General features: G+C 36.0%; 1 protein-coding gene and 1 non-coding gene across 2 annotated transcripts; both read right to left on the bottom strand.

Moving 5' to 3' along the window:
* Positions 1–5,601: 5,601 nt before the first annotated feature.
* On the bottom strand, positions 5,602–6,081 carry LOC132309064 (uncharacterized). The gene has a single exon (XM_059807416.1). It carries the CDS (start codon positions 6,079–6,081, stop codon positions 5,602–5,604), a length of 480 nt encoding a protein of 159 aa, XP_059663399.1.
* A 5,867-nt stretch (positions 6,082–11,948) lies between these two features.
* On the bottom strand, positions 11,949–12,055 carry LOC132310690 (small nucleolar RNA R71). The gene has a single exon (XR_009482680.1). It is a non-coding gene; the product is annotated as a small nucleolar RNA R71 (small nucleolar RNA).
* Between the last annotated feature and the right edge of the window lie 414 nt (positions 12,056–12,469).

The raw sequence follows: 12,469 nt of genomic DNA, 5'->3' as shown, positions 1-12,469 counted from the left end.
ATGCTTAATGGTGAACTATATGTCCCAAGAACCCTCTCTCATGCTCTACATCTCACTATTTTCGTTGCTTTATATTGCACTACTTTAGCTTTCATTGTAGTTTAATTAAAGTAACAAACCATCTTTGATCATTTGATCTACTAATCCAACATTGATTCCAAGAATACCGTGCCTATCCCTTGGGATGATCCCTACTCACTCTTGCTACGTTAGTAGTTAGTAGTGGTAGTGGCATTCTATAAATTTAAACTTGGCCATACCTTTTCACATACTTTGCTCCGACACACCATTCTTCTTGTAAACCACTGGTCTTTGACAAATTTGGGGAAATTAAATGTTGTAAACCAAATATGTGCTAACAATTGAACAATCAGTATGGATGACTAAACAAATGTGAATTGTCCACTTAAGCTAGTGTATAGCACAACCCATTAAGTGAAGACATTAACCATTCAATAAACCTATAATTGTAACACACATTAATATAGAGAAATGTACATCATGTGACAATAAGTATGGATCATCAAATATAAGTATGGATTGTCTATCTATCTAGGCATTTAAATGTAATTACACTACAATTACACTAATGACAAGGAAATTAAACTAATTAACTAAAGTTGTAGAACAATCCACCAAGCAAAAGCATAACCAATCAAATGAATCACAAGTGTAACCAATAAGCACTATGCATTACCATCACTAGATTCACAATTCTAACACATATAGACATGCGTCAAATTTATAGAAACTAATATAGAGACATAACCATCCATTGTATCACACATAGACATGTAAATAAAATTGGAAGATTAATTGGAAGAATTGAATGACGTAAATCACAAGATTTATTAAATCATAAGGTCAATACATTATTTACAACAAAAATCCCAAACAGGTCAAAAAACTAGAGTTTAAGGCAAGCCTAGGGGCTTTTCCAAGCTCCAAGAGGAAGATTTAGCCACTCATAGATGTTGTCTTGCAACCCTCAAGGGCTATCTTCATGGTTGAGTTCATCTTCTAGCTCCTTTCTTGCCTTTTCTCTAGCTCAAGAAACTTAATCTCTAAAGAGAAAAACTATGTCTAATCAAAGCTAGCTAAAAGTTGGGAACCCTAACAAAATGGTTCAATTTGATTTAAATACAAGCCACTTTGTATAGGAAACAAGTCAGAAACTAGCTATTTCATTGGTCTAATCCTGCTGCCAAAAGTTAGGCAAAAATCAGGCGCGCTTTGGAATTAAGCAGCGCACTGCTAGCAGGATTTTGATCAATCGAAAGGGACTTCGATGGATCAAAAAGTACTTCGATCGATCGTAAATGACATGACATGCTTATCTTGACAACTGGCAACCTTATCTGCGTAGTTGGCGCTAACGTGGCACTACGATCGATTGTGAAAGTCTTCGATCGATCACCAATTAGGTCGAACGATGAGGTGGCAGTCTTATCCTTTTGCTGACGTGGCTTCGAAGGATCACCAACCTTCGATCGATAGTGGATGAATCTTCAATTGATCGAGACTGCTCTAGGGTAAATTTTTAGAGTTCTTTTAGATTTTCTTGTTGACTCCAACAAGGGGTTAATAGGCTGTTTTTAGCCCGTTTGAACCTTATTGACCTGAAATAGACAAAAATAAGAATTAAAAGTAAAACGGGAAAGTAAGATAGATAAATGGACTAAAATACCTTAGCTTAGGTGCTAAAATATGCAACATTTGAACACTTATCACACCCCCAAACTTAGATATTGCTAGTCCCTAGCAATGAACTACAAAACAAAGAAAAAAAAAAAAGGAATAACTAAACAATTATGAACTAAAAAGTAGTAAAAGGATAGTGCCATTTTCGTAAGGAATACGGTTGCATTTAACATATGCAACATGCCTTTTGAACCCCTAGATTACCCCTAGTGGATGAGTAAAGTCTCGTGAGGGTTTCCAAAAATGATACCCAAAAACATTAAGCTCTTTCTCACTTAAGAGGCACCAACTTTCCAAACAAGCATTGAAAGAAAGCTATCTCAAGTATGCAATTTTTCAATCATCTCTAAGTAAATTTCCAAAATTTCAACAACAAGCAAGCAATTATGGTCCTCCATACATCAAGTAAGATGATTATGCAAATCATAACAACTCTAGCACCCTTTTTGAGTGAATTGACATCAAATAGGTTGCTATGTTAGCAAATCAATGAAATAGGCACAACCGGTCTCAAACTAGCACACAAATCTAGCAACAATCACCAAGACAAAGAATGAACCTTCTTATTCAATGAACCTCTTTATTCAAGAGTATGGTACAATGTAGTGATCTCTTAAGCTTTCTAGAAGATCCACGTAACGAGCGTTAAGTCAATGACTCCCAAATCGAACAGCTTTAGGTCATTAGGTGTAAAGACACCTTTAAGAACTTACAAGCTTAAATCAACTAGGCTATAAATCAAAACAACTCTTATCTAATCATTTTCCTACTTCCACCTTTGGTGAAAAGCGCTCACTTTATTTGCTTTTGTAAATTTATTTATTTATTTTTTATTTTTTATTTTTTAACTATTGTGTACCTTCACTTTTCAGTGCGAGAGTTCAATGCTTAATGAGGCTCGAATCCCAACTACTCAGCAAAAGGTTTGTTATTAAGCATGCAAGGTCATCTTGTCAAGAATGGGAGCTTTCAAAGCAATACTGGCTCAATAAGGATATAACCAAATCAATGATTAACTAAGCATAAACCCCACAAATGAATATTAGTGTGCGCATGTGCAATTGTAGAACTCTAGAGATGATCTCAAAACAATCTCACAAACATGGTGATGTGAACCACAAAAGCAAGCAAATTGTCAATCTTTCGAAAAAATTTGCCCTAAAATGACATCCCAAAGGCACATAAGGAGTATTAAACTCACAAGTCAAGCAATTTTAAATTCTAAGCATCATGGCCCTCAAAAGATCAAAATCATAGCAAACATCAATCTCAAATCTCAATCATGCAATTAAAGCTCAAGCTTAAGTAGAATGCAATAAAACCATCTTACCCCCAAACTTAAACCATACATTGTCCTCAATGTGCAATGAGAACAATAGAAAAGATGGAAAGAGTATACCGTGGTGGCAAAATCTATGAAGCTCGGCAATGATCCAATTCGAAAGACGTCTCCTCCAAACTTAGATTCAACAACCTACTTGAGTAACCACACTAGCAAACTCACATCAAATATCACAATGGGATATAGAAGGGCAAATCAAGCATTCTAAGGCAATATAGAACAAAATGAAATAGATGAGATCAAGCCCTAGATAACACATAGAAATATGCATGACTATACACAAGGGCATTGATGAGTGCTCAAATGTGACGCATTTTAGCACCTAAGCGAGGGTATTTTAGTCCATTCATCTATCTTTATTTTCCCGCTTTAGTACTTATTTGTATTTTTGTCAATTTCAAGTCAATAAGGTTCAAACGGGCTAAAAATGGTCTATTACAACCTTTTTAAAGTCAAGCAAAAGTTCCGAAAAGATTTCAGAAAAATCCAGAAAAAGGTAAAAAAAATACAGAATTTCGCCACCAGTGGATTTGGTTCAATCGATCGAAGCTTTTCTTCGATCGATCAAAAATGTGCTGGCAGCGAGCTAATTTATTCCCGCGCACCTAAACTCCACTTACCACATAGTTGCGGGATTATTTATTTTAAAGGCTTATTTTAGGACTTGTTCACTCCTCCAAGGACCTTGTATAAAGGGGGAATTGAACCATTATGTAAAAAATCGTTTGTCTTCAATTTTATTTCATTGTAATTTTTATTTTCTCTCTCTAGAAAGGTTAGAGATTAGGGTTAGAAGAAAAGAGAAGAGTGGAGGCTCCAAGAAGACATCTCAACATCTACACACTCTCTCTCTCTAGAATTCAACAAAGAAAAAAAGGAAGAAGATGGAGCCATGTTTGGAGATTGCTCTCTTTTTCATACTTTCTGGGAAATAATATCTTGTGATTAGTGTTTTAGGCTTGTGAATTTAATAAATCTTGGGTTCTCCTTTGATTTCTATAGATTAATTCTTTCTATTGATTCTCTATATGATTACATGTCGTCGTATGTGTGATTATTTGGGATTCGATCTCTACACTAGTTTTTCTATATTAATTACATGTCTATGTGTGATTGATTGAGAATCTAGTGATGGCTAGACATGGTTTTTATTAGATGGGTTTGTCAATTAGTTTGATGGATTATGCTTATGCTTAATGGGTTGTTCTACAATTTAATTCATGTTTGTAGGTAAGTAGACAATCTTTACTTGATTTGATATTCCATGGCTTATTATTGTAAATTCTATGATTCTCTAGATTGATATGTGCAACAATTGTGACTAGTTTGATGGGTCATGATTAGAATTGATGGGTTGTTCTATACTTGGTTTAATTGTTGGTTAGGTAGGCAATTCATTATTGCATTTGATGGTACATGCTTAGTATTGCAATTGGTAGTCACATTTTGTTCACAAGAATGTTTTCCCCAAATTAGTTGAAAGTGTGTGGTTTGGTGAACGAGCTTAATGGCAATTCCAATGCACCCCAAGACCTCACTTCTCATCTCTTAAATCCCTATCTCAACTTAGTTTATTTTAATTGCATTTTAATTTCCTTGCATCTTAGTTTAATCAACCAATCTCTCTCTTTTGCAATCAATTGAAACATTAGAGTCGAAAATAAATTCCAATACGTGTAATCTCCGTGGACGATCCCTTCTCGCTATACTTCATTAGTTGTAGTAGTGGTTTTTATAAATGTAAATTTGACTAGAAAGGCTTCCAAAACCACATTCATATTTTGACCTTGTGAAGCGACCTCTCGCATTACAAAGTCCATTTTTTAAACACATAGAAAGAGGGGCTCGTCAGACATAATGGGAAAAGTTTTATATATATATATATATATATATATATATATATATATATATTTATATAAGCGATCGATCGAAAAATTGGCGATCGATAGAGAATTCTGTCGAACGTTCCCCTGGAACATGAGACATCCGATGATGCTAGCGATTGATCGAAAATACTCCATGATCAATCAAAGAACCCAGTTCGATCGATCAAAAATATTAGTGATCGATCGGCAACTTATGAGCCATACTCTAGGAGTTTGGAAATTTTAAAACACATACTCAATCGATTGCCAATTTCTGCGATCGATCGAAAATACTCACGAAGAGAGATACCGAGGGCATGTTTTCAAGCAAGATGGGATTTTGCAGACTTCGATCAATCGAAGAATGATTACGATCAATCGAAAAGGCTCGGCGATTAATCAAACTGCAATATGCTTGAGCACAAAAAGCTGAAATTTTTTTAATCATTTCTAATGCAAAAATTTTCAAAGGCACAAAATGCCTGGAATTTTTCAATGATGCACCATGAAACCTATCTAGACGACGCAAGAATGAAAGAAAAAAGAGAAATAGGAGAAGAATAGAGTTTGAAGACTTTATGAAACTAGGTTTAACGTCTCTAGTCGACGTTCAAATGAATGGGATCCACCAAGAGGGCGGCTTCCACATCTCTTTAAAAAGCTTGTCCTTCAATGTAGGGTTTCAATCTTTGATCATTCACTTTGAATGTGTTTCCATCTTTTAGGCTCTTGATCAACCACCCCATGAGGAGCAACGGAAATGATCTCATAAGGGCCTTCCCATTTAGTACGCAACTTTCTGGGAAAGAATTTGAGCCTAGAGTTGAAGAGCCATACCTTTTGTCCGGGCTCAAAGGACTTCTTCACAATGTGTTTATCATGAAAAGCTTTCGTCATTTCTTTATAGAGTTTAGCATTGTCATAGGCATTATGTCTCAACTCCTCTAACTCATTCAATTGGAGTAAACGGTTCTCACCAGCCTTATCAAGGTCAGGATTAAGCTTTTTAATTGCCCATAAAGCCTTATGTTCTAGCTTAACCGAAAGATGGCAAGGCTTCCCATAAACAAGTCTATAAGGAGACATGCCTATTGCAGTCTTATAAGCCATACGGCAAGCCCATAAAGTATCATTCAATTTTCTCGACCAATCCTTTCGGGTTGTGTTCACCATTTTTTTTAAGAATTTGCTTGATTTCCCGATTCGAGACCTCAACTTGCCCATTTGTTTGAGGGTGGTAGGCGAAGGCAACCTTATAAGTGACGAAGTACTTTAAGAAGAGTTGCTTCAAAAATGCCCACCACATGCAAGAGTATGGCAAAACACAAAAATGCTCAGAATCTCACTTTTGGCACACACCTTCTGTAGTGACCCGAGTTTTATTCAACCCGGTGCGTCACTGATAAACCAAAGATTGACCCATTAATGGATCCAGATGTGGAAGTAAGAAACATGAAAATGGTCTCTTGAGGCCTAACACACCTCAAAGACCGTAAGATGACCTTCCGTGAGGTCACGGAACCCAAAGGAACAAAGTGTGTAGGCAAGAGATAGGAAAAAATAACAATTAAGCCCCCAGAGACAAAATAGTCATTTCTAAAAATATAAATTCAGGTGCCACCGAGTACATCACTAGAAATAGAATAAAAAACAAATCAAGATGGACTCAAGAATCGCATGATTCGGGGTCTGAACGAAAAAGAAATGACAAGATGAAGAAAAACGAGCAAAACTAGTCAATCAAGGGGAAAATGGTCAATTTACAACTAAGAAGATATATTTGACTCCAAGCAAGCCAAATAAGGTCCATACAACCTAAAATAATCATTTCACAACATTCCAAGAGGTTCTAAGAACATTGGACACGAATTCCACAAAACGCCCATTCCCGGTTCAAGCAAAACCTAACACTATCTCACTAAAACATGAATAACTATCACTGTGATTTGAATCTGAGAAAGGTATTAGTATCATTGGCAATTTGACTCAAAATCCATGAATTTAGGATCAAGAATCACCCTATTTGGATTAGAAATGAAGGAGATATGACCATTTGAAGTCGGAACATCAGTGCTGAAACAAAACTGAAGAGGCTGGTGCATGAGAGCTATTTCGGTCGACTGAACTGGGCAAAAACTTTCCTAAAAACATATTTTTGAAGGGAGGTTACTTCGGTAGACCGAAATAAGCCATCAGTTGACCAAAATAGGCCCAAACAGTGAAAATGGCTACTAGAACAAGTGTTTTACTGTGCAATGAAGTTTCTAAAAGCCATCGGTCGACCGAACTAGCATTTTGGACGACCGAAATGACTTAAGATGGTGCTAAATGACCTGTTATGCACAAGAAATGTTAAGGCTTCACCTAAGCTGTAAACCCCAACATAAATTGGTCCAAAAATAATAATTTAAGCTATGTAAACATGCCAACAAGTATACTTTAAGTTTTGAAGTGTGTTCCAATGGCCCATGGCCTCATTACATGTCATTTACTCCAAATCACATATTAAACCTCTAAAGTTAGAAAAGTTACATTTCAAAGGAAAAACTTGGAATATAAATGCATACACTTAAACTTTAAGGTTTGTGGCCCTTCGCCTCATGTCATACATATTAAATAGGTCCCAAATAGTGTATCTAAGTACACTTTACATATAATAAGTCAAGAAGAGCATATTGAACCTAACTAAGTGTTACAACATCAAAAGTAAAACTTAAAAATGCTAACACTTGCATGTGAACAAAAACACTTTAAAAGAAACTTCAAATCTCCAAACCACCCAAGGCAAGTGCAAATCTCTAAGTCTTGAATCCTATACCTAAACAATACCCCCAGTAATTTCGGGGTTAGTAACATAAAGCTACTCGTAGGAGATAAGCATGCAAAGACATAACATTTTACAAGTTTTCATAAATAGATACTTGTGGTTCATTCCACCTAACATCTATGTCAAAAGTGAGACTAAAGGAGCATCATAAGTTACCTTAAATCATTTCTAGCATAAAACACATCCTTTATGCAATTTCAACAACATAGGAGCACATAATGTAATGCAACAAAACTTAGGTATCCAGAGTTATCAACTTTTAACCTAGAATGCAATAAGTACTAAAATGGTTCATGCCACCTAGAATCTAAGTCAAGATGCTTATGTAGGATCATTCCTAAGTCATATCAACATGAAGCAACATGAATCACGATGTCTATGAAACTAAACAAAGTTAGGATAATACAAAGAACACGACAAGTTTACAATTTAACATGAATCACATTATCAACGTAATTGAACAAGATTGGAATAATTCAATTACCACGACAAGAAGGGTACTTGAATATGAATTAACAAGAATTACATTATCAATGTAATTAACATGATTGGAACACTTCAATTAATAAGACAAGAAAAATACATGAAAATCAAGGATAATGCATAATATCTATGCAATGAAATAAGATTGGAGCATTTCACATAACACGACAAGTTTTAAATCTTCAAGGAATAGCAACTTGAAATTTAAAGAGTGAAATCAACCAATGTGGAAACTCGGATATCGCCCGGATTAAAACCGTACTCCTGGCATCACTTTAGGGCTACTAACCTATGGGTACCTTCCCTTTGTGCGCACTATGATATAGGGAGCTCTTTATCTCCTGTACTAGAACCAAGTCCTAGCCATGTCAATTCTTGATTGATATCCCAAGTCCCAAAATCAATAATTTGTGCAACCAAGAGTGTATTAAGATACAAGTAATGCATTAAACCACATTCCATGCACAACCAAGATTTTGGAACACACAAGTCGTGCCCTAAGTTCATCAACTATAATGGCATATGAAATGTCAAGAAATTATGGTATGCATCTACCTAGACTACAAACTAGGATTTAAAACACAAGAAATCCGTTGATGTAAAAATAAGTTAATTCCCAAAACAACCAAGACCTTTATCTATCTTATTTACCCGTCTTAGATTCATTTCAGGTTATTGCCATTTTTAGGTGCTTATCCTAAAAATAAGTTAATTCAGCCAAATAAGAGCTTAAAAGAAGCAATCTCAAGCTAATAGAAGAAAGGAGCAAAGTGGAAGCAAAGTGTGGAAAATCAGCAAGTTCGATCAATCTCAACATTCCTTCGATCGATCAGAGCAACATCGATCTAGACATATCAAGATGGATCCAAGCAATTGTCCTTATCCAAAATATCTCACCATCTTCGATCGATCCAACCTTTCTCAGATCAATCAAAATTATTCGATCTTATCCACACTTACCACCCCACCTACCACTTTTGTCTCTTTCCCAAAATATCCCAAAATATCTTAGAGATTTATCCTTATTCAAAAAGGCACTGCCAAGGATGATCGATCTCTGCAGCATTCGATGGATCTCACCAATGTTCGATCGATCTCAACACAGTTCGATCGATCGAACCTCCTCAAGTCTGAATTAAAACAAAGTCCAGCTCATTAAAAGTTGGCTCATGGTGCAATCATTGCAAGGACCCTAGTGCACAAATCCAGACCATTGGGTGTGACACTTGAGCCTCCTATATAAGGATTTTGAGTCATTCATATGAAGGGATTGAAAAAAAGATTGAACATATCTTCAAGACACATACATATCTTATTTCTTGGAGAGGAGGCTAGAGACTAGAGAGCTTTTTACACATCTTTGGGAGTTCTTCCATTCTTCTAGGGTTTCCATTAAGAAGGAGGTCATTCCTACCATGGAGATAGCCCTGAGGGTTGGATGACTACTTCAATGAGTGGCTAGACATCTACTTGGGGCTAGAGTAGCCCCTAAGTTTGCTTTATAGACTTAGTGCTTTGTATATTTTTGGGGATTTGCTTGTAATAAATGTTTTGATCTTAGATTTATATATATATATATATATATATATCTTGCGGTTTCTACTTGATGTGAATGGATTTTAATGCTTTTAATTGATTCTCTATCTCTAACCATATATCTACGTATGCTAGAATGGATGAGTCATGTGCTTTTCTCTAGATTTAGTGGAGTTTATGCATATCTATGTGTATGGATGAAGTTAACCTAGAGATGGTCAAAACATAGTGCTTAATTAAACACTCTTGTAATTTATTTGATGGTTCACGTTTGTTTCTTAATGGATTGTGCCACACCTTCAGCTTACTTAGTTTAATTTCCATGTCTTCAGTGTAGTTGTAGTGTAGTTGCCTTAGATTCATAGATAGGTGGACAATCTATTCTTGTTCCTTGGTGTTCCATACTTATGAATGCAAATGGTGTATGCTTCTAGATAATTGTGTGTGCATAAACTGTGGCTTGATTGAATGGATTTTGGTCTCATTTGATAGGTTGTGTTTTCCATTTGAATTGGCTAGACAATCTATACTTATTTGCCATCCATTCCTAGTTTCAATTAATGATGCACACATACACAAGTTACAATTCAATTTCCCCATTGATATATAATTGCTAGTGTCTAGTGAAGTCAAGCTTAGTGGTGAGTTCTAGTACCCCAAGTCCTCTCCTCTATATCTTTTTTCCTACATTCTAAATTGTTACCTTTTACTTCCTTTAATTTCAATTGCATTGTAGTTTAATCAACCAGACAAACCATCTTTTGATCACTTGACCTACTAACCCTATACATTGTTTCTATTGCAAGCACACCTCCAATCCCTTCGGACGATCCCTACTCACCCTAGCTGTTTTTTTAATCAGAGGTAGTAGTGGCTTTTATAAATTTAAAACATGGCCACATTGCACACTCATAGTCTTAGTGCATCTTTAAATGTTGGTGCCCGCGATAACCACCAAGTTTTTGGCGTCGTTGCAGGGGATTCAATTGGCAACGCCGTGTTTTGGAAACAAATTGAAATTAGTACTCTTTTGATCGTGTCTTGACTTTATTTTCTCTTTTGTTACTTATTGTGTTTGTTCTTGATTGGCTAGGTGCATTGAGCTAAAAGAGTCAAACAAAGGGAATTAAAGAACAAACGAAGCAAGGAAGCTAAGTGAAGCTAAGCAAAAGGATAAAAAGCTAAAATCTAAAAATTTGCAAAGTATAGCAAGGTTTTGAAATTCAAAGTTAAATTAAAGTTTCTTAAGGACCCTTTGTGAGATCTTTCTAACTCAATCTTTAGTTAAATAGTCGGCCCGTGCGGTGGCAAGTTTTTCATTTCATAGATAAATCATGAGCCCATGTGGAGGCAATTTTACTTTTACTTTGCATAATGTTCAAACATGGGAGCATGAGATCAATGTATGTGGAGAATGTTTATTGATTGATTTGTTGTGGGGGCGAAGTGATTGTTATTTGATTAATTGCTTGTTACTCATTTTGCTAGTGCATGCATGGTCGTAGGTCATTAAATCCTACTATTGTCTTTGCATCTTGAATCGGTTATTTGTAATCCTAGGGGAAGAGGTAGTTCGCATCACTCCATTTCACCAATGGAGGAATTGAATGATGACCATGTGGAGGACTTTGTTCACATAGACCAACAGGGCATCCTCCACCCTAATGTGCATCATGAAAATATTCAAGTACTATTAGGCATGCCAAAACCATTCATCCCACCACAACAACAAGGCCAAATTCCATTGGGAATGCCTCGGCCAATTTTTGTTCCACAACCTCCCATTATGCAAGGCAACCAAGGTGTTCGAGTAACACCACCGGTTGTGAATCCTCTCATTACTTTAAGAGACCATTATCTGCCTAATGAATACAATGCACCTACTTGCATTCAATTACCCCTATTTAGAGCACATCACTATGAGATTAAACCAAAAACCATTCAAATGCTTCCCAACTATCATGGACTTCCAAGTGAAGAACCTTATAAGCATTTGGATGAGTTTCTTGAAGTATGTTTCACCGTGAAATACACGGACATGCCAGAAGAAGTGTTAAGACTCAAACTTTTTCCTTTTACCCTTAAGGACAAGGCAAAATATTGGTTCAACAATCTTAGACCTTTCTCAATAACTTCTTGGGCAGAAATGCAACAAGAGTTCTTGAAGAAGTACTATTCGATTTCGAAAACCAATGCCATAAGAACTTCTATTCGTAAATTTTCTCAAAGGGATGGGGAAATGTTTCATGAGGCATGGGAAAGGTTTAATGACTTGTTTAGGAAGTGCCCTCATCATGACATACCTAAGTGGCAACTAGTTCAATATTTCTTTGAAAGTTTGCCGGATAATCACAAAGGTATGGTTGATGCATCTATGGGTGGTTCTTATCTTGACAAACATGAAAATGATGTGTGGTAATTGTATGAAAGTATGAGTGAGAATTCAATGCATAGATCTTGTCCTCTAAAAATGGTAGAAATTTAGGTGGAAGGAAGAATGTTGGCCTATATTAAGTTTACAACTCCAATGACATAACTGCTAAGATGAAATCTTTATCTCAAAGGTTTGATCAATTCTTGATTAACCAAAATTCGGCGAATCAAGTATCTTCCTCCCCTAATCATGCTCATCATCATGCATCTAATGAATCGTGCATAACTTGTTCAAGTGTCTTGCATTCTACTTCCAACTATCCCCATGGACATGCGCAAAGC

This window comes from Cornus florida, unplaced genomic scaffold (genome assembly GCF_030987335.1).
Source record: "Cornus florida cultivar Cherokee Brave unplaced genomic scaffold, ASM3098733v1 CherokeeBrave_3.0.0_Hap2_Chr05, whole genome shotgun sequence".
Taxonomy (NCBI): Eukaryota; Viridiplantae; Streptophyta; class Magnoliopsida; order Cornales; family Cornaceae; genus Cornus; species Cornus florida.
The sequence above is the reverse complement of the archived record's forward strand: the minus strand, read 5'-3'. Positions and strand labels throughout refer to the sequence as shown.